The sequence below is a fragment of the Cetorhinus maximus genome, chromosome 7 (assembly GCF_964194155.1).
Source record: "Cetorhinus maximus chromosome 7, sCetMax3.hap1.1, whole genome shotgun sequence".
Classification (NCBI taxonomy): domain Eukaryota; kingdom Metazoa; phylum Chordata; class Chondrichthyes; order Lamniformes; family Cetorhinidae; genus Cetorhinus; species Cetorhinus maximus.
Window position 1 is genome coordinate 4042434 of NC_135885.1, and position 22136 is coordinate 4064569.

The 22136-nt window shown below is 46.2% G+C and overlaps 1 protein-coding gene across 1 annotated transcript in view; it reads left to right on the forward strand.

Moving 5' to 3' along the window:
* The window catches only part of inppl1a (inositol polyphosphate phosphatase-like 1a), a 213809-nt gene that overhangs the window by 125373 nt on the left and 66300 nt on the right, over window positions 1-22136 (forward strand). Inside the window, exons 6-7 of the mRNA XM_078544958.1 lie at window positions 5892-5982; window positions 10079-10168. Of these exons, the coding sequence (XP_078401084.1) occupies window positions 5892-5982; window positions 10079-10168 (181 nt within the window). The remainder of the gene's footprint in view (window positions 1-5891; window positions 5983-10078; window positions 10169-22136) is intronic.

Genomic DNA, 22136 nt, shown 5'->3' on the forward strand with positions numbered 1-22136 from the left:
ACTACCATCTAGCAGGACAAGGATAGTAGACACATGGGAACACCACCACTTGGATGTTCCCCTCCAAGCCACTCACCATCCTGACTTGGAAATATATCACCATTCCTACACTGTCGCTGGGTCAAAATCCTGGAACTCCCTCCCTTACAGCACTGTGGGTGTACCTACACCACATGGACTGCAATGGTTCAAGAAGGTAGCTCACCACCACCACCTCAAGGGCAACTACAGATGGGCAATAAACGCTGGCCCAGCCAGCGAAGCCCACATCCCGTGAACGAATAAGAAAAAAACTCCGAATACAAGCTTAGTTTGTGCAATCCCGATTTAACCCTTATAGGCCCAATGTCATCCTGGTGAATTTGTGCTGCATTCTCTCTGAGGCCAGTTTACGTTTCCTGAGGTGGGCTGTCCAGAGCTGAACACAGCCGATGAGGCCTTGATTTAACATCTCATCTTCAGAAAAGGAGGAAGGAATGTGGTGGGAAGGGATAAAATGTTGCAGTTGAGGCAGTTGGGAGCAATTTATGTTGCAGTTTCCTGAGCTCAACTGATATTGAAAGTCTGGTGCGAGCCAATTAAAACACCACTTCCGGCCTCAACATCAATTAATTAATTAAGATGCTCATAGCTCAACATAACAGCTAACTTTGGAAAAGAAAAGTGGCAAGTGAAGGATTGATCTGCTTCCCAAGACTCTTGGTGGAGGCAGCTTTTCCCTTTGCTGCTCCACAGTGGTCTGCTCTGTGAAGTCTTAAACCACTCGGGTGAGGTGCAGAGAAAAGCCCAGTGTTCCTGGTTTCAGCCACAGTCCAAAGAGAGGAAATGATTCATGTGTTATTGCAGCTGCAGGCAGGTCACGAGGAATACGAACACAGAGCTACGCTTCATACAAACCGAACACCTCTTAAAATCCTTGTGATTCTTGGCTCAGAAGGAACTGTGAGCTGGTATCATGCCCTCTGTCCAACATCCTCTTTACACAAGCTACTTTCAATTTCAAACCCCCTACCCCACCCAAATTTTTTTTCAGTGGGTTCAGGAAGCAAGCAGCCCAGTATACATATAATTGCACAGAGGCTACAACACAGAAACAAGCCATTTGGTCCACCTGATCTGCGTGGTGTGCATGCTTCACACAAACCTGCCCTCACCCCTTTTCATCTCATCCTGTCAGCATATCCTTCCATTTCTTCCTCCCTTGTGTTTTTCCAGCTTCCCTTCCCCTTAAAATGTGATTTGTGAAGTGATTAATTTTGGTCGGAAGAGCGTGGAGAGACAATACAAAATAAAGGGTACAATTCTAAAATGGGTGCAGGAACAGAGGGACCCGGAGGTATATCGGCATAAATCATTAAAGGTGACATGACAGGTTATGAGAGCAGTTAATAGTATCCTGGGCTTTATTAATAGGGGCATAAGAATGCAAAAGTGAGGAAGTTATGATTAACCTGTTTAAAACACTGGTTCAGCCTCAACTGGGGTATTGTGTCCAGTTCTGGGCACCACAGCTCAAAGGGTATGAAGACATTGGAGAGAGTGCAGAAAAGATTGCTAAGTATGGTTCCAGGGATGAGCAACTTCAGTAATGAGAATAGATTGAAGAAGTTGGGATTTTTTTTTTGGAGAGGGGAAGGTTGAGAGGAGATTCGAAAGAAGTATTCAAAACCGTGAGGGGGTTCTGGACAGAGTAGATGGGGAGAAACTGTTACCATTGGTGGAAGGATTGAGAGTCAAGGAACATCAATTTCAGATGATTGACAAAAGAGGCAATGGTGATATGAAAAATGTTTTTACGCAGGGAGTGATGAGGATCTGGAATGCACTCGGCTGAGAGTGTGGTGGAGGCAGGTTCGTTTGTGGCTTTCGAAAAAGAATTGGGTAATTATCTGAAGAAGTTGCAGGACTACAGGGAAAAGGCCCTTGGAGAGAGCTGGCACAGACATAACTGGCTGAATGGCCTCCTGTAAAAAAACCATTTTATGATTCGATGAAATTTGTCTCTGCTGTTTCTCAATTAGTACTTGTATGGTAACATTCCAACCAGTCTTTGAACAAAGAAGTTTCTCCGAATTTCATGTTGGATTTATTAGTGGCTGTATTATATTTATGGCCCATCCCTAACTGCAATGATGGCTTAAAGAATCAACCACACAGTGGGGGACTGGGATCACAGGTAGACCAGGATAGGTAGGGGTGACGGGTTCCCCTCCCTGCAGGGCATAGTGAATCATTTGAGTATTTATGGAAACCTGGCAGCTTTTCTATTTAATTAGATGCCAGTACTTGAATCACCTGATGTATTCAGTTCAGTTTCACAACTTGGCCCAATGGAATTTGGACCCTGGACATTTGAAGATGTGACTGTCACTGGAGTGTGTGGTTCTACCAGGCACTGGGGGTTGCTGCTTCATGCTGCTTCCAAATGGCACTTTTCAGGCTCTAATTGTGGATATGGCCACTTACATTCCCTGTGCAAATGGTGGTGGGGTGGCGGGAGGGTGTTGGGGTGTGTCGCTGCCAGATCCAACCCCATCTTTACCTTTTGTCCTGAAATGCTCAGGATAGGACTGGGATGTGGGGACCAGGATTGACTTTCATCAGTGTGCCCCCAGTGAGATTAACGAACTGGCTTACTGACCTCCTATCTCATCTTCTCGACATTATCTGAAAGCAACATCAGTTTCCACATGTAGGTTGACAATATCCAACTCTACCTCACCATCACCTCTTTCAATTCTTAATCTCTAAATTGCCACACAGCTTCTCAGACATCAGGCACTGGATGAACAAAAATTTCTTGCAGTTAAATATTGGGAATTCCGATCCTATTGTTTCCAATTCCAGTTACCATCTCCACTCCCTAGCCACCAACTCCCATCTATCACTTGGGAATTATTTAAGGTCGAGCAGGATTTTTTTCCTTTGTTTTAAAATTTTCGTCCTATTTTTCAAATTCCTCCCTACCCCCCGGCACCTATCAACCATGGCCTGCCCCTCATCTCTGTCACTTCCTACAACCCTTTCAGATATCAGTAACAGGTTCAGATTTCTCATGCGCTTTTCATATTTGTTGGATTTAAACTGTGTTATCATGGTGAAGTAGCTCGGGCTATAGTGCTCTACATCAAACACTAAGATGATTTGTCAACAGCTCCATTATTGTTGTAGCATGTGACTACCAGGATGGTAAAAGGCAAGCTAGATGGACCTTGATCTATCTTTATCAAACAACTCTGACGTTGCTATGGAGCTGCAGGTCAAATCTAAATGTGGAGCTTCATTTGGAAGTGAGCTGAGCTGATCTATTCTGGGGAAGAGAAGAAGGAATTGACTTTGATCAGTCACGGCTTGACTTGTGTCTCTGGCTGATGTTATATGGCTTTCGTACTTGTGGGAAAGTACAATGAAGGCTTGTAGCTGTATTAAAAGAGAAAAAACTTGCATTTTTCTCATGCCTTTCCAATCATCAGATTGTCCCAAAGTGCCTCATGGTCAGTTAACAACTGTAGTCCACGTTATATAGGCAAATGTACATGGCACTGAGCTAAATGACCAGTTAATCTGTATTTGGTACTGTTGGTTAATGGATAAATGTTGGTTAGGACACTAGGATCACTTCCACTGGAAAACCAGTCCCTGATCTAGATGTTGCCTGCAGCTTGCCATGTGAAATGTAGTCGTAAATCATGTAGTTGGACACTTCAGAAAAGACAGGCGGAGGGTCTTGGTATACGTTGCATTTGGTCTATACTAAATAGACCTTTATCCAGCTTCTTCGGAAATGGTCAGGGAATGTCCATAAAACCATTTGTAAAGTTCCATTCTGTGTTCACAGCAACTGAGATTGTTGAAGAAAAGCTTTTTTGAATATTGCTGAAAAGAGAGGCAGGTTGCTAAAACTTTGTCTTGCACTCATCTGGACAAATTTCAAATGGTCACAACAGTTTATACTCTAGGATAAAAGGGTGCTGATTGATTAGCAAGTTGACTGTGGCCAAGGCATTTCCAAAGCAATAGGGAACTATCGGCTCCCCAAGCTCCCGGGTTATTTGAAAAAGGTGCAAGGTTTGAACATATTCCTTTTCAGAGAAAGGGTCCCTGTGTTTGAATATACATTGCACCTAACAAGCTTACAAGAGCCACATTACAAGTGCGGCTTAAAAGAAAGACTTGCATATATACAGCCCCTTTCCCAACCAAAGGAAGAGTTCCAAAGCACCAGGCATACCTGAAAATGAGGTGTCAGCCTGGTGAAGCTTTAACACAGGACAATGTGTGTGCCAAACAGCATAAGCAGCAAGTGATAGAAGAGCTAAGCAATCCCACAACCAATGGATCAGATCTAAGCTCTGCTGTCCTGCCGCATCCAGTCATGAATGGTGGTGGACAATTAAACAATTCACTGAGGAAGAGGCTCCACAAATATCCCCATCTTCAATGATGGGGGAGGCCAGCATATCAGTGCAATGGATAAGGTTGAAGCATTCGCAACAATCTTCAGCCAGAAATGTCAAGCGTATGATCCATCTCGCCCTCCTCCGGAGATCCCCGGTAACACGGATGCCAGTCTTTTAGCCAATTTGATTGACTCCACGTGATATCAAGAAATGGCTGAAGGCACTGGATACTGCAAAGGCCCTGGGCCCTGACAATATTCCAGCAATAGTACTGAAGGCTTGTGCTCCAGAACTTGCCATGCCCCTAGCATTGCTGAACCCCCTACTGTCAACACCCTGGGGGTTACCATTGACCAGAAACTGAACTGGACCGGCTATATAAATAATGTGGCTACAAGAGTAGGTCAGAGGCTAGGAATCCTGTGACGAGTAACTCATCCCCTGGTTCCCCAAAGCCTGTCTACAACCTACAAGGCACAAGTCAGGAGTGTGATGGAATACTCTCTACTTGCCTGGATGAGTGCAGCTCCAACAACACTCAAAGCTGGACACCATCCAGGTCAAAGCAACCCACTTGATTGGCACCCCATCCACAAACATTCACTCCCTCCACCACAGATGCACAGTGGCAGCAGTAAGTACCATGAGATGCACTGCAGCAACTCACCAAGGCTCCTTAGACAGCATGTTCCAAACCCATGACCACTACCATATAGTAGGACAAGGGCAGCAGACACATGGGAACACCACCACCTGGAAGTTCCACTCCAAGGCACACACCACCCTGATTTGGAAATGTATTGCTGTTCCTTCACTGACCCTGGGTCAAAATACCGGAACCCCCCCCTCCCTAACGGCACTGTGGTTGTATCTACACCACAGGGATTTCAACGGTTCAAGAAGGTAGCTCACCTTTACAAGTGCGATTAGGGATGTCCAATAAATGCTGGCCTAGCCAGCGACGCCCACATCCTGTGAACAAATAAATAATAGCACCAGATCCAGCAATGCCTCCCAGGACACCAGGGAAAACTCCTTTGCTGGTACCATGGGATCTTTTGTGCTGCCTGAGAGGGCATACGGGATCTTCTTCGACAGTGCTGCACTTCTTTCTTGTTGTACTGAAGAATCAAGCTTTTTTCTGTGTGTTCAAGCCTCTGGAGTGGGTTGCCTTTCCACAATGTACTGGCTCCGAGGCAAGAGTGCTACCCAGTGAGGCACAGCTGGCGCACACTGCCTCATTGTCACATTTGAGAAGCCAAATTTTGGTCCATTCTACTGGCCTTTTCAGCTGGGACCTTGAAGACCCTGTGTAGTTAGTTCAGTGTTCTGGGCAACTTTTGAAGCTAAAATCAAATTCTTAAACCACCATAGTGTGATTTGAACCCTATGGATTGCCAGTTCAGCAACGTAATCACTACACTGTTATAACCATACAATGTTACCTGGTACTGCCTGTATTTTTAATACAAGAATTCTTTCTCCTTGCAGTGAAGTCGATAAAGTCCTGGCTGGCCTGGAAATATTATCCAAGATATTTGACCAGCAGAGCTCCCCATTGCTGACACGACTTATCCAGCAGGTATTGGTGATTTCTGTTTAACATGCGCATACTCGAATTGTTAAGCCTGTGATACGTGTCTTGTTTCCCACTGTGCAATTACACACACTGTTAGTGAGATCAGCATGAATGAAACTCGCCGCAAGAATTAGGAGCAGGCGTGGGCCATTTGGCCCCTTGAGCCAGCTCCACCATTCAGTAAGATCATGGCTGATCTGATTGTGACCTGAACTCCACATTCCTGCCTGCCCCCCATAACCCTCGATTCCCTTTTTAATCAAAAATCTATCTAATTTAGCCTTGAATATATTCAATGACCCAGCCTCCACTGCTCTCTGGGGAAGACAATTCTAATGACCCTCTGAGAGAAAAAAATTCTCATCTCAATCTTAAATGGGAAGCTGAGACCAAAAATCTGTCTATCTGTCTTCCTCTGATACTAGACCAAGTCCTGTTTGCCTGTTGCTCCTGGTCTGGCATCATCTCTATTTTAAAATTCTCATTCCTTTATTCATCACTTCCCCCCTCCCTATCTTTGTAAATTTCTACAGCCCTCTGAAACCTTGCTTTCTCCAAATCAGGTCTCTTCAACCCTCACTTCTTCATCCTGCCATTGGCAGTCATGCCTTCAGCTGCTGAGGCACTAAGCTCTGGAATTCCAACTGTAACCCACTCCACCTCTCCCTACTCAATTAAAATGCTGCTTAAAGGTACCTTGATCAAACTATTGGTCATCTATTCTAGTATCTCCTATTGATCTTCAAGGGAGTCGAGGATTATGGGGGGCAGGCAAGAAAGTGGAGTTAAGGCCACAGTCAAATCAGCCATGATCTTATTGAGTGGCGGAGCTATCTTAATTGGCCAATTGGCCTACTCCTCCTATTTTTCACTCCTAGGGCAGGTATGGCACAGGTTTAGATGTAGAGTAAAGCTCCCTCTACACTGTCCCCATCAAACACACTCAGGACAGGTACAGCACAGGGTTAGATACAGAGTAAAGTTCCCAGGACAGTAAAACATGATTATGGAAGCAGTGCATAGCTGAGATTTTCTCTCAATGGTGCACTCTGTTGAACCACTATAATATAGTTCCATTCCTCATGGAAACTATTTTTGTGGTTCCTATGAGCAAGGTTGCTAATAGGTGCCTAATTCGGGGCAGTTTTGTGGTTGTGGCCAGTGTCCACCAGGAATTGGGCTCCAGCTTTTGAAACTCTTTCCATTTTACAGCTACCAGAGAGGTGAGATTGTTTTCACTTGGCCCAGACTGACGGGAAAAACAATGTGTTAAACCATTGTAAAGAAAGGATGTTACGTTTGTGCAACGCCTTTCCAATCTCAACATATGTCAAAACGCTTTACAACCAATGAAATACTTTTGAACAAAAACAAAAATACTGGAAAAACTCAGCAGGTCTGACAACATCCGCGGAGAGGAACACAGTTAACGTTTGGAGTCCGTTTGACTCTTCAACAGAACTAAGGAAAAATAGAAGAGAAGTGAAATATAAGCTGGTTTAAAGGGGTGGGGGGACGACGACAGGTAGAGCTGGATAGATGGCCAGTGATAGGTGGAGATTGCCAAAAGATGTCATAGACAAAAGGACAAAGAAGTGTTGACGGTGGTGATATTAGCTAAGAAATCTGGGACCATAAAAAATGGGGACATTAAGGGTAGAAAGCAGGACGAGCAAGGAACAGATAGCCCTAGTGGGGGTGGGGTGGGGGGAAGGGATCGAAATAGGCTAAAAAGTAGAGATAAAACAATGGATGGAAATACATTTAAAAATAATGGAAATAGGTGGGAAAAGAAAAATATATATAAATTATTGGAAAAAAGAGGGATCGGAAAGGGGGTGGGGATGGAGTAGAGAGTTCATGATCTAAAGTTGTTGAACTCAATATTCAATCTGGAAGACTGTAAAGTGCCTAGTCGGAAGATGAGGTGCTGTTCCTCCAGTTTGCGTTGAGCGTCACTGGAACAATGCAGCAAGCCAAGGATGGACATGTGGACATGAGAGCAGGGTGGTGTGTTGAAATGGCAAGTGACAGGGAGATCTGGGTCATGCTTGCGGACAGACCAATGGTGTTCTGCAAATCGGTCACCCAGTCTGCGTTTGGGCTCTCCGATGTAGAGGAAACCGCATTGGGAGCAGCGAATGCAGTAGACTAAATTGAGGGATGTGCAAATGAAATGCTGCTTCACCTGAAAGGAGTGTTTGGGCCCTTGGACGGTGAGGAGGGGGGGGAAGTAAAGAGAGACCTCACCCCCTACACCGCAACCCCCTCCCACGGTACCTTCCCATGCAACCGCAGAAGGTGCAACACCTGCCCCTTTACTGCCCCCCCCCCCACCCCTCCTCACCGTCCAAGGACCCCAACACTTCTTTCAGGTGAAGCATTTCACTTGCACTTCCCTCAATTTAGTCTACTGCATTCACTGCTCCCAATGCAGTTTCCTCTACATTGGAGAGACCAAACGCAGACTGGGTGACTGCTTTGCAGAACACCTTCGGTCTGTCCGCAAGCATGACCCAGACCTCCCTGTCACTTGCCATTTCAACACACCACCCTGCTCTCATGCCTACATGTCCGTCCTTGGCCTGCTGCAATGTTCCAGTGAAGTTCAACGCAAACTGGAGGAAAAGCACCTCATCTTCTGACTAAGCACTTTACAGCCTTCCAGACTGAATATTGAGTTCAACAACTTTAAATCATGAACTCTCTCCTCCATCTCCACCCCCTTTCCAATCTCCCTTTTTCCCAATAATTTATATATATTTTTCTTTTCCCACCTATTTCCATTATTTTTAAATGTATTTCCATCCATTGTTTTATCTCTACCTTTTAGCCTATTTCGATCCCTTCCCCCCCACCCCACCCCCACTAGGGCTATCTGTCCCTTGCTCATTCTGCTTTCTACCCTTAATGTCCTCATTAGCACATTTCTTAGCTAATATCACCACCATCAACACCTCTTTGTCCTTTTGTCTCTGACATCTTTTGGCAATCTCCACTTATCACTGGCCATCTACCTGTCCTACCCCCCATCCCCTTAAACCAGCTTATATTTCACCTCTCTTCTATTTTTCCTTGAGTCCGTATGACTTTTCATAAGAAGTAAAATGTTAACTGTATTCCTCTCCGCAGATGCTGTCAGACCTCCTCTGTTTTTCCAAGTATTTTTATTTTTGTTTTTGTTTTGGATTTCCAGCATCCGCAGTTTTTTGCTTTTATGAAATACTTCTGAAGTCCAGTTTGTGTAGGAATGTGGAAGCTGCAGCAGTTAATTTCTGCACAGCAAGATCTAGACCAGATAATCTGTTTGTGATTTTGACTGGGGGATAAATAATGGCCCAGGATACCAGGAAGAACTCCCTTGATTTTCTTCACAATTATGGCCATGGGATCTTTTATGAATAACTGAATTGGCAGACTGGGAATCAATTTAATTTCTGATGCGAAAGATGGTGCCTTTTGCAGTGCAGCACTCCCTCAGTACTGCACTGGGAGTGTCAGTCTAGGTTACGTGCAGCTACACAAAGTCACTTTCTGATTTCTCACTATTGGGAATTCCTGGGCAGAATTGAGCAAATCCCCCTAAAACTACCTTGCAGAAAGAATTGTTTCTTTAACATGGAATTCTGCTCCAATTTGGTACAGAAATAATAGTCTTTTGGTGTAAGGATGGGCAAGTTGAGTTGAATTTCTATTGGACTTGTACAAGAGCTTACATTTATATAGTGTTTTTAACTTCGTAAAATTTTGAAAGGTATTTCACAGGAACACTATCAAAATGTTACTGCATAAGGAGACATTAGGACTGGTGACCAAAACCTTGGTCAAAGGGGTTTTCAGGAGTGTCTTAAAGGAAGAAGGTGGGGAGGTTTAGGGAGCGAATTCCAGATCTTGGGGTCCAGGCAGCTGAAGGCACAGCCATTCGTAGTGGATTAAACTCGGGAATGCACAAGAATCCAGAATTGGAGAAGCCAATAAAACTTCTCAAAGATCAGTTTCCCTGCAAGTATAAGCTTTTTAAAATTCTGACAAATTATTTTACCGGATTGATCCGGGTGGTTTATTTACTGGACTGTTGCGGGCGGTGTTTGTTTTGCAGGCCAGCAGCCAGGGTGGTGATCAGGAGTTGGAAAACCTGGTTGTGAAGCTCTCCGTCCTGAAGGATCTCCTATCGTCTATGGAAAGGAAGGTGAGAGACCAAGGATTTTCTGCTGTGAAATGAATGGTGTTTGTTAGTGCAACCCAAGAAGGTTCATATTGTGTGCATGTTGTGTTGTGGAAAGTAGAAACTCCCTTGCCCTTCTTGCACTCTATCTTCTCCCCAAATCATGAACTCACTCTGCTGTAGCATTTAACACATTGGCTCGGTATGATGGTTACACGCTCTGTTGTCATAGTCAAAGAAGTCTACAGCACAGAAAAAGGCCCGTCGGCCCATTGAGCCTCTTGTATTATCTTTTCATCAGCGCAAAAAAAATCTAAATGCTGTTTGTAATTTGTTGCAGAGGAAGCTAGAAATAACACGAATCAGTCTTCCTGCAAGAGACTTTACTGATGGTCGAGGAAGATAGTGCATGAGGTTGCCCGTTTAGATAATAGTGAGCATTGATCAGCCTGAAGGCTTGTTTTTCTTCATCATAATTGATAATCTGAATTCTGCTCCCCATATCTTCTATGGACATTTAGAGCAGGCGAATGAAACTGACCAGATTGCTCTACAGAGAGCGAGCATAAAGTCAATGGGCTGAATGGCCTCCTCTTGTGCTGTAATCACTCTTAACAATGAATAGTAAACCTGTTCACAAAGGAAAGGTAAGGCTGATTAGGGACTAAAACAAAGATTCTAAAAAGATTCTGCGAAGCAGAGGCCATGGCTGAGGGAGCTGAAAAGTACTTTGCATCTGTCTTCACTTAAAAACAATCTCAGTGTCACTGTAACAGAGGAGGTAGTAAAGAAGCTGGATAGGATAAAAATCAGTAATGGGGAGATACTTAAAGGGTTGGTAGCAGGGGGATGGTAGCGTAGTGGTAATGCCACTGGACCAATAATCTCTGGGGACAGGGATTCAAATCCCACCATGGCAGTGGGTGGAATTTAAATTTAATTAATAAATCTGGAATATAAAGCTAGTTTCAGTAATGGTGACCATGACGGCTATCATCAATTGTTGTAAAAAGCCATCGGGTTCACTAATGTCTTTTCGGGAGGGAAATCTGCCATCCTTACCTGGTCTGGACTACATGTGACTCCAGACCAATTGTCCTCTGAAACAGCCCAGCAAGCCACTCAGTTCAAGGGCAATTAGGGATGGGTAACAAATGCTGACCTTGCCGGCGACGCTCAAGTCCCATGAAAGAATTTTTTTTAAATCTAGAAAGGTCTCCCGGTCTGCGTGGGAAAGAAGGATGGCACAGAGGCTCTGACCGCAATCTTTGAATCCTCTTATTTAATTTTTACTCTTTCATGGAATGTGGACGTCACTGGCTTGGTCAGCATTTTTTACCCATCCGTAATTGGTCCTATGGAAAGTGCGTCTGGGGAATTGTTAATGGAAAGTAGGGAGATGGTGGATGAATTAAACAGGTGTTTTGCTTCGGTCTGCACTATAGAGGACATCCCAGAAATAGGTAAATCAGGAAATGGTAGGGAGGGACTCGGGGAAAATTACAATCACCAGGGAAGTGGTATTGAGAAAATTGTTGGGGCTGTGGGCTGACAAATCGCCAGGCCCGGATGGACTTCTTGTCTTGAAAGAAGTGCCTAGTTAGATAGTTGATGCGTTGGTTTTAATTTTCCAAAATTCCCTAGATTTGGGTAAGGTTCCATTAGATTGGAAAATAATGAATATAACTCTTTTATTTAAAAAGGGAGGGAGACAGAAAGCAGGAAATGACAGGCCAGTTAGTCTAACATCTGTCATAGGGAAATTATTACAAGTTATTTTTAAATATGTTATAGCAGGGCACTGATAAAAATTCAAGGCAATCAGGCAGAGTCAACATGGTTTTGTAAAAGGGACATCACGTTTAACCAATTTTTTGGAGTTCTTTGAAGGAGTCACGTGTGGTGAATATACTGTATTTGGATTCCCAGAAGACATTTGTTGAAATGCCGCATCAAAGGTTATTGTGGAAAAGAAAAGCTCATGGTATAGGGGTAACATATTGGTATTGATTGAAGATTGGTTGGCTAACAGGAAGCAGAGTGTTGACATAAATGAGTCTTTTTCTGATTGGCAGAATATGACAAGTGGTGTGCCACAGGGATCAGTGCAGGGGTCTCCACCTTTTACAATTTATATAAATGACTTAAATGAAGGGACCGACGGAATGGTTGCCAAATTTGCTGATGATACCGAGATAGCTAGGAAAGTAAATTGAGAAGAGGACTTAAGGAGGCAACAGAGGGATGTAGGTTAAGTGAGTGGGCAAAGATCTGGCAAATGGAGTATAATGTGGACAAATGTGAAATTGTCCATTTTGGCAGGAAGAATAAAAAAAAAAAGCATATTATCTGAATGGTGAGAGATTGCAGAGTTCTGAGATTCAGAGGGACCTGGGTGTCCTAGTGCATGAATCACAAAAGGCTAGTATGCATGTACAGCAAGTAATTAGGAAAGCTAATGAGATGTTATCATTTATTGTGAAGGGGAACTGAATACAAAAGTAGGGAGGTTATGCTTCAGTTATACAGAGCACTGGTGAGACCACATCTGGAATTCTGTGTACAGTATTGGTCTCCTTATTTAAGGAGGATGTAAGTGCATTAGAAACAGTTTGGAGAACGTTTACTAGATTAATACCAGGAATGGGTGGGTTATATTATGAGGAAAGGTTGGACAGGTTAGGCTTGTATCCGCTGGAGTTTAGAAGAGTAAGAGACGGCTTGATTGAAACCTTTAAGACCCTGAGGGGTCTTGACAGGGTGGATGTAGAGAGGATGTTTCCTCTTGTGGGAGAATCTAGAACTAGGGATTACTGTTTAAAAATAAGGGGTTGCCCATTTAAGACAGAGATGAGGAGAAATTTTTTCTGAGGGTTGAGAGTCTTTGGAACACTTTTCCTCAAAAAGCGGCAGAAGCAGAGTCTTTGAATATTTTTAAGGTAGAGCTGGATAGATTCTTGATTAACAAGGGGCAGATGAAAGGCTATTGGGGTAGGCAGGAATGGGGGTTGAGGTCACAATCAGATCGGCCATGATCTTATTGAATTGCAGAGCAGGCTCGATGGGCTGAGTGGCCTACTACTCCTAATTTGCATGTGAAGGTGGCGAGCTGCCTTCTTGAACCACTGTAGTCCATCTGGTGTAGGTATACCTGCAGCGCTGTTAAGAAGGGTCTTCCAGGACTTTGACCCAGCAACAGTGAATGAGCTGGATCACTGGATCCAGTGGGGATGGTGCCAGAGTACTGGAGCATTGCCGATGTCACACATCTGTTCAAATAAGGGGAAAGGTATAAACCCGGAAATTTCAGACCAATTAACCTAACCGTGATGGTGGGGAAACCTTTAGAGACATCCAATTTGACTTTCTGTGGAGCACAGATGCTCAAGAATTTAAGGGAAAGGGGAGAAAGCCAGAGCCAAGCTTCATGAGCTTTTGATGGAGGACCAAAACTGGATGTAATAGCAGGAAACCACTCCTGTTGATCGCAATGTATTAATTCATGGTGAATTTATTTTAAATTAATTCTCGCAAGACCGACGAGCTGCCTCTAAGGAAATAATGTTGAACCTTCTGTTTGATACATTGCTAGGTTCAATTTGGGGAGTAAGGGTCAAGCACAATGTGGGACTGGAGTCATATATTGGTCCAGACCAAGCAAGGATGGCAGGTTTCCTTCCCTAAAGGGGCATTAATGAACTGATATCTTCACGGTCACTTTGACTGATTCCACTTCTGGATTTCCAGATTTTTTTTTCAACTGAATTTAAATTCTCAAATTATTATGGTGGTGATCTCAGGTTCCTTGGATCATTTAGTGCAATAGCGTAACCACTACAGGACTGTAATGTTTATAAACAAAGTGCTGGAAAAACTCCAGTCTGGCAGGCTCCGTCAAGGGAGAAACCAAGTTAACGCTTCAAGCCCAATACAACTCTTCTTCCAAAGACCTGCTGAGTTTTTCCAGCACTTTCTGCTTTTATTTCAGATCTCTACCATCTGCAGTATTTTGCTTGTATTTCGTCTGACCAGCTTGAGCTCTTTGAGAAAGTAATTGTTGAAGTAAAAAGTCAGTGAGGGTACTGTGGGTGGTGGTGAATATAGACTTTCAAAAGGCATTTGATGAAGTCCCATGTTTATAGACTTGTTAGAGCAATTGAAACCAATGAGAGTAAAGGGGCAGTGAATGTGTGGATACAAAATTGAATAAGGAAGAGAAAGTAGTGAACAGTTTTTAGAACTGGAGGGAAATGTGCAGTGTTGTCCCCCAGGGACCAGTATTGAGGCCACTGCTCTTTGTGATCTATATTAATAACCTTGACTCGGGAATACAGGGTATAACTTAAAAGTTTGCATTTGACAACACTATGAAGCCTGGTCAACAAAAATGAGGTGCTGGTTACAGATTCCAGAAGGGCATAGACTGGTCAGACACGTGCAAGTAAAATTTAATGCAGAGTGAGAGAAGTAATTAATTCTGGTAGGAAGAATGAGAAGAGACAATAAAAACTATATTATGCGATTTTGAAGAAGTTGCAGAAACAAAGGCCGATGTACACAGGCCTTTTTAAAGGTGACAGGACAAGTTGCAAAGGTTGTTTGAAAAAAAAATGCATATAGGATCTTTAGCTTTACAAATGGAAACATAGGGTACAAAAGCAAGGAATTATTCTAACCCTTCATAAACCGCTAGTTAGGCCCCAGCTGGATTATTGTGTTCTATTCTGGTCACCATTGTTAATGTTGAAATCCTGTTACAATGAAGTGCATGCTTAGTTTGTAAGTGAGAGCAGTTGTTACTAATTGGGGAGAGATTAGGGAATTATTCTTAAGCATACAAGAACTGGTTTATACTGGTGTAGGGGGAGGGAAAGGGGACCCTGTGTCTGGTCTCTGTGGTTTTGTGAATTAACCCGTTTTAAGAAAAAGACAGGTTCCAGATTCATCTTTACTCAATGTATGAATATTGACTTTAACAACCATACAAGGCCATACTTTAGGAAGACTGTCAAGGCCTTGGAAACAGTTCAAAGATTTACTTGAATGGTACCAGGAACAAGGGACCTAGGTTATACAGAGAGATGAGAAAAACTGGGTTGTTAGAACAGAGAAGGCTCAAGGGTGATTTGATAGATTTTTTTTTTTTGTAAAAATATACTTTATTCATAAAAAATCTTCAATCACATTCAAAACCATTTCAAAAACAACATTACAAGGGTACAATCCAGGTTAAACTTTTACAAAATGTATCACCAGGTGCATCAGTACAAACAATATTACAATCATTTACAGCCTTTCATTTTGATCTGTACAGCCCGAGGGGCTCTAAACAGTTCCCAGTCTCTCGGTGCGCTGTGGTAGAAAGGTCTTAGACAGCGACCCTTCCCCATTGCGCCTTTGCGGCAGCTGCCCCAAGCTTTAGTGCGTCCCTCAGCACGTAGTCCTGGACTTTGGATTGTGCCAGTCCGCAACAATCGGTCGGGGACAACTCTTTGTGCTGGAAGACCAACAAGTTTCGGGCAGACCAAAGCGCGTCTTTCACCGAGTTGATGATCCTCCAGCTGCAGTCGATGTTTGTCTCGGTGTGTGTCCCTGGGAACAGCCCGTAGAGCACAGAGTCCTGTGTCACAGAACTGCTCGGGATGAACCTCGACAGCAACCACTGCATCTCTCTCCAGACTTTCTTTGCAAAGGCACAATCCACAAGGAGGTGAACAACGGTCTCTTCCCCACCACAGCCACCTCGAGGGCAACGTGCAGAGGGGGTGAGACTCCTGGCGTGTAGGAAGGATCTGACGGGGAGGGCCTTTCTCACCACCAGCCAAGCTACGTCTTGGTGCTTGTTGGAAAGTTCTGGCGATGAGGCATTCTGCCAAATGACTTTGACAGTCTGCTCGGGGAACCATCCCACAGGGTCCACCCTCTCCTTTTCCCTCAGGGCCTCTAGGACGTTACGTGCTGACCACTGCCTGATGGACTTGTGGTCAAAGGTGTTTTTCTGCATAAATTTTTCCACCAGGGACAGGTGGTACGGCACGGTCCAACTACTTGGAGCGTTCCGCGGCAGCGTGGCCAGACCCATCCTTCGCAACACCGGGGACAGGTAGAACCTCAGCACGTAGTGACACTTGGTGTTTGCGTACTGAGGGTCTACGCACCGCTTGATGCAGCCACACACAAAGGTGGCCATCAGTATGAGGGCGATGTTGGGCACGTTTTTTCCCCCTTTATCTAGAGGCTTGTACATCGCGTCCCTGCAGACACGATCCATTTTCGACCTCCAGATAAAGCGGAAGATGGCTCGAGTGATCGCCATCGCGCAGGAGTGTGGAATGGGCCAGACCTGCGCCACGTACAGCAACAGCGAGAGTACCTCACACCTGATGACCAGGTTCTTACCCGCAATGGAGAGGGAGCGTCGCTCCCACATGCCCAGTTTCCTTTTCACCATAGCCACTCGCTCCTTCCAGTTTCTAACGCATGCCCCGGTCCCTCCGAACCATATCCCCAGCACCTTCAGGCCGTCAGCCCTGACAGTGAAGGGGACAAAGGATCGGTCAGCCCAGTTCCCAAAGAACATGGCCTCGCTCTTCCCACGATTTACCTTGGCTCCCGAGGCCAGTTCGAACTGGTTGCAGACGTGCATCAGTCTGCGCACCGACAGCGGATCCGAGCAGAAAACGGCGACGTCGTCCATGTACAGGGAGGCTTTTACCTGAGTGCCTCCACTGCCTGGGATCGTCACTCCTCTTATGCCCGGATCCTTCCTGATGGACTCGGCAAAGGGTTCTATGCAGCACACGAAAAGGACAGGCGAGAGAGGACAGCCCTGCCTGACTCCAGATTTAATCGGAAAGCTATCTGTTTCCCACCCATTGATTGAGACTGCGCTACTGATGTTAGTGTAGAGCAGTTGGATCCAATTTCGAATTCCCTCCCCAAACCCCATTTTGGAGAGCACATCCCCCATGTAGGTGTGCGATATTCTGTCAAAGGCCTTCTCCTGATCCAAGCTGATGAGGCAGGTATCCACACCCCTGTCCTGTACATAGGCAATCGTATCCCTGAGCAGCGCCAGGCTGTCAGAGATCTTCCTGCCTGGCACAGAGCAGGTCTGGTCAGGGTGAATCACCAATTCCAGAGCGGATTTGACCCGGTTGGCGATGACCTTGGACAGAATCTTATAGTCCACATTCAACAGTGAAATGGGTCGCCAATTTCTAATTTCCTCCCTTTCCCCCTTGTGCTTGTAGATGAGGGTGATGATGCCTTTCCTCATGGATTCTGACATGCTGCCGGCCAGGAGCATACTCTCGTACACTTCTAGCAGGTCTGGGCCGATCAAGTCCCACAGAGCCGAATACAACTCCGCCGGCAGGCCGTCGCTTCCGGGGGTTTTACTCTTCTCGAAGGACTCGAGGGCCTTAGTCAGTTCGTCAGGAGTTAGCGGTTTGTCTAGGCTCTCCCGCGTACTGTGGTCTAAGACCTCCGTGATAGAGGACAGGAAGGACTGGGAGGCCGTGCTGTCCGTGGGCTTCACGTCATACAGTCCGGCATAAAAGGATTTGCTGATCCTCAGAATGTCGGACCGTGATGACTTTACTGAGCCGTCTTCTTCCTTCAGGCTGCTGATCACAGAGCGCTCTCTGTGTACCTTTTGGAAGAAGAAACGTGAGCACGTCTCATCCTGCTCCACGGAGCGGACTCTGGAACGGAAGATGATCTTGGAGGCCTCCGAGGCAAAGTGCGAGGCTTGCTGGCCCTTCACCTCTTGGAGCTCCTCCTTGACATCGACCCCCATCGACTGCAGCCGGAGCAGATTCTGCATCTTTTCCTGGAGTCGGGACATTTCCCTCTGTTCCTTTCTAGCTTTCTGGGTGCCTTTGCGGATGAAAAACCTCTTGATGCTTCCCTTGATCACTTCCCACCAGTGTGTCAGGGACTCAAAGAGGGGTTTCACGGTTCTCCAACCTTTGTAATCCCTCTTGAGCTCCTCAATGTTCTCTGGGGTCAGCAGTTGCACATTTAGCTTCCATGCCCCCCTGCCCACCCTCAGGTCTTCCTCCAAGTGGCAGTCCGCCAGTAGGAGGCAGTGGTCAGAGAAGAACACCGGCTTGACCTCGGTGGATCTGACTGTGAATGCACGGGACACAAACAGGAAGTCTATCCTGGAACGAATGGACCCGTCTGGCCGCGACCAGGTGTATCTACGCTGCGCTCCGTCTGCAGGGTTGCTGAAGACGTCGTGCAGCTTGGCATCCTTAACTGTTTCCATCAGGGATCTGGACGTAGCGTCCAATCTGCTTCCGGCCCTGCCGGATCGTCCAGCCGCATCGATGATGCAGTTGAAGTCCCCGCCCAGAATGACCGGCCTGGAGGTCGCCAGCAGCAGTGGGAGCTGCTGAAAAACCTCCAGCCGCTCAGCCCCTTGTGCCGGGCCATACACGTTAATTAACCGGAGTGGAGCGTTCTTGTACATTACGTCTGCTACGAGGAGTCGCCCGCCCACCACCTCCTTGACCTCGGAGACGGTGAAGTTGCCTCCCCGCAGCAGAATACCCAGGCCGGAGGAACGAGAGTCGTTTCCGCCCGACCAGATCGATGGCCCGTGGGACCACCATCGTGACCATTGCCTGTAGGAGCTGAGGTGCGGTATCGCACACTCCTGCAGAAACAACAGGTCAGCTTTGACCTTGGCTAGGTAGTCCAAGGTCGCAACACATCGCGTAGTAGATTTAATGCTACGCACATTTATGGATACAATCTTTAAACCCATTTTAAAGCATTTATTCTCCTACCAAACCCACTGTCTCTGAGAGTCCCAGACCTTTAGTCTGCTCCTTCATACCCGTAGTGAGCTCAAATTCCTTCACTTTGGATGGGCTGAGGTAGATCTCCTTGGCCGTGTTCTGCTCCAGTGGCATCTGGAGGTTCACGTAGAGAGCGGGTTTTGAGATGACCTTTGCTGGAGAAGCTTCTCCAAAACTCACCCCCTCTGGGGTGTTGCTGTTCCCGGCTTCCTGGAGCTGGGGTGCGATGATTGCCTCACTGCTCCCAGATTCCAGGGGCTGTGGTGCACTGGCCTCCTCAGGTTGCAGGCAAAGTTGGGGTGCGCTGGTCTCCTTGTTGTCTCCAATTTTCTGGAGCTCGGGTGTCTTGTCCTCCAACGCCCTGGAGCTTTGCCGCCTCTTCTGTCGGTGCCGCTCTGGCACTTCATCATCCGAAGAGCTGCTGCCCTTGTCATCCGTGTCGGATGGGAGACGCCTCTTGCCGCTTCTCTGGGAAACGCCTTTGCTTCTTCTTCGCTCCCTCTTACTTTTCTTGTTCTTCACCGTCCGCCACTCCCCCTGCTGCTTTTCCACTGCTGCCTCCTCCTCCATTGATTCGCTGTCCTGAGGACTGGGAGGTTCAGGGGGTAGTGCTGTTGATTGGCTCTCTGTTGCCTCAATCTCTTTCTCCACCTTGTCTCTCTCTGTGTCCTCCTTTGTCCCGTTGAGCTCCCTGGGGGCCTTGGTGGTTGGAGTGACACGGAACCTTTCTTCTGCTTCCCCCTGGTCGGCTTTGGCTGCCTGTGCGTAAGTACGGCAGCGTTTGGGGCAGGTCCTGTAGAGGTGACTTGCCTCGCCACACAGGTTGCAGCACTTGGCCTGTTTGCAGTCTTTTGTCTGGTGCCCTTCCTGTTTGCAGATCTTGCAGAGGGAGACGCTGCAGTTGGCCGCCACATGACCAGCCTTGCCGCATGAGCGACAATGCTTGGGTTGCCCAGCGTAGACCAGGTAGCCCCGGTTTCCCCCGATAGCGAAACTGGAGGGAGGGTGGAAAATGGCTCCCTTACCATCGGTCTTTAGCGTGACCTTAAACAGGCGTTTGCCTGTCCAGATCCCCAAGTCGTCTCGAATCTCGGTGCCGCTCCCCACCTTATCGAAGTACCTGGTGAGGAAGGTGACCACGTCGGCGACAGGGACGAAGGGGTTGTACACATGCACCATCACCTCACGTTCCCGTTGCAACGGCAGAGAAAAGTGCGGCTCCGCCGTCAGGATCTTCATCTCCGGCAGGTCTCTCTTCTCCTCGAACACCCTCAGGAGCCGGACGCAGTCTGCCACCCGCTTGAACGTGACGTCAAAATAACCGCCTTTGCGGGAGTCGTGCAGGGTGAAGATCTCCGTAGCTTGGAAGCCGCACGCCTTCAACAGGATCCTCCTGGTGAAGAAGCCCCGATCCATAGGTGATCCTCCTTCGCTGTGGTTCACCGTGACTCGGACGGTGATAGGTAACCCACGGTATAGATTTGGATTGCGATTGGTTATCGCCCTTCCATCCCGACCTTGCCATGGCAGGACCATGGTGTCGCCCCTGCAACACTTGATCTTAGCCAAAAGGCCGAGAAGCGATCCCTGGGGGCCTTGGTGGTGATCAAGGTTTCTCCCCTGCCAGGTAAGTAAGGGTGATTTGATAGATTCAGAATGAGAAGGAGGCCATTTGTTCTGTTGTATCCATGCTGACCCTCTAGAGGAGCAATTCACCCAGTGCTGCTCTCCTGCCTTTTCTACGCAGCTCTGCAAATTTTTCCTTTTCAGATAATGATCCAGTTCCAATTTGAATGCCTTAATTGACCCTGCCTCCACCACACTGTCAGGCAATGCATTCCAGATCCTAACCACTCTCTGCATAAAAGTTTCTCCTCATGTCGCCATTGCTTCTTTTGCGAATTACCATAAATCTATGCTGCCTTGTTCTCGATTCACCAATGGGAAGAGTTTCTCCCTATCTATTCTGTCCAGACCCCTCATGGTTTTGAGTACCTCTATTAAATCTCCACTCAGCCTCCTCTTCCCCTCCAATCTATCTATGTAACTAAATTTCTCATCCCTGGAATCATTCTCATGAATCTTTTCTGTACTCTCTCTAATGCTTCACATTCAGCCCAGAACTGGACACCATACTCCAGTTGAGGCCAAACCAGTGTTTTATCCAGGTTTAACATAACTTCCTTGCTTTTGTACCCTATGCTCTTGTTGATAAAGCCCAGGATGCCATGCTCTCAACTTGTCCTGCAACCTTCAATGATTTTTGCACGTATTCACCCAGGTCCCTCTGCTCCTGCATACCCTTTAGAATTGCACTCTGTATTTATATTGCCTCTGTTGTTACGATTTCAGTAGTTACTGTTGGAATCATATCTGTCAAGGCAGAATTTTTCTTTTAAAAAATGGAAGGACATGGCATGATCTGGACATTTGGATGCTAATCTGGAATCTTTTTTAAAAGGTCATAAGTTCACCTTGGAACTGTCAGCAAGCAGGCCTCTTCCAAGAAATCACCTGACCTTTATGGTACAAAAGCAAAAAATGTTGGAAACACTCAGCAGGTCTGACAGCGTCTGTGGAGAGAAAGACAGAGTTAACATTTCGAGTCCATATGACTCTACTTTGGAGCTCAAGAGAAGTAAAAATGTGGTGAAATTTATACTGTTTAAGGGAGGTGAAACAGGTGATCTGGATAGAAGGCCAGCGATAGGTGGAGGCAAAAGGAGAGATGGGTGACAATGTCACCGTCAGCATCCCCTTTAGCCAGTACCACCACCATTAACACCCCTTTGACCTTTTGTTTATGACATCTTTGGCAATCTCTCTTTTGCCTCCACCTATCGCTGGTCTTCTTTCCAGCTTCACCTGCTCCACCTCCCTTAAACAGTATAAATTTCACCACATTTTTACTTCTCTTTAGCTCTGAAGAAGAGTCATATGGACTCAACGTTAACTCGGTCTTTCCACAGATGCTGTCAGACCTGCTGAGTTTTTGCAGCATTTTTTTGTTTTTGTTTCAGATTTCCAGCATCCGCAGCATTTTGCCTTGACTTTATGGTACTTGAGAAAGACCTGGTTGTTTTGAACAGCAATCACTTTAATTGATGGAGGGGAAAAAAACTGAAATGGAAGGTTAGCAACTTGCTGCAAATCACATGGGACAGAGGAAAAATTCTTAAATT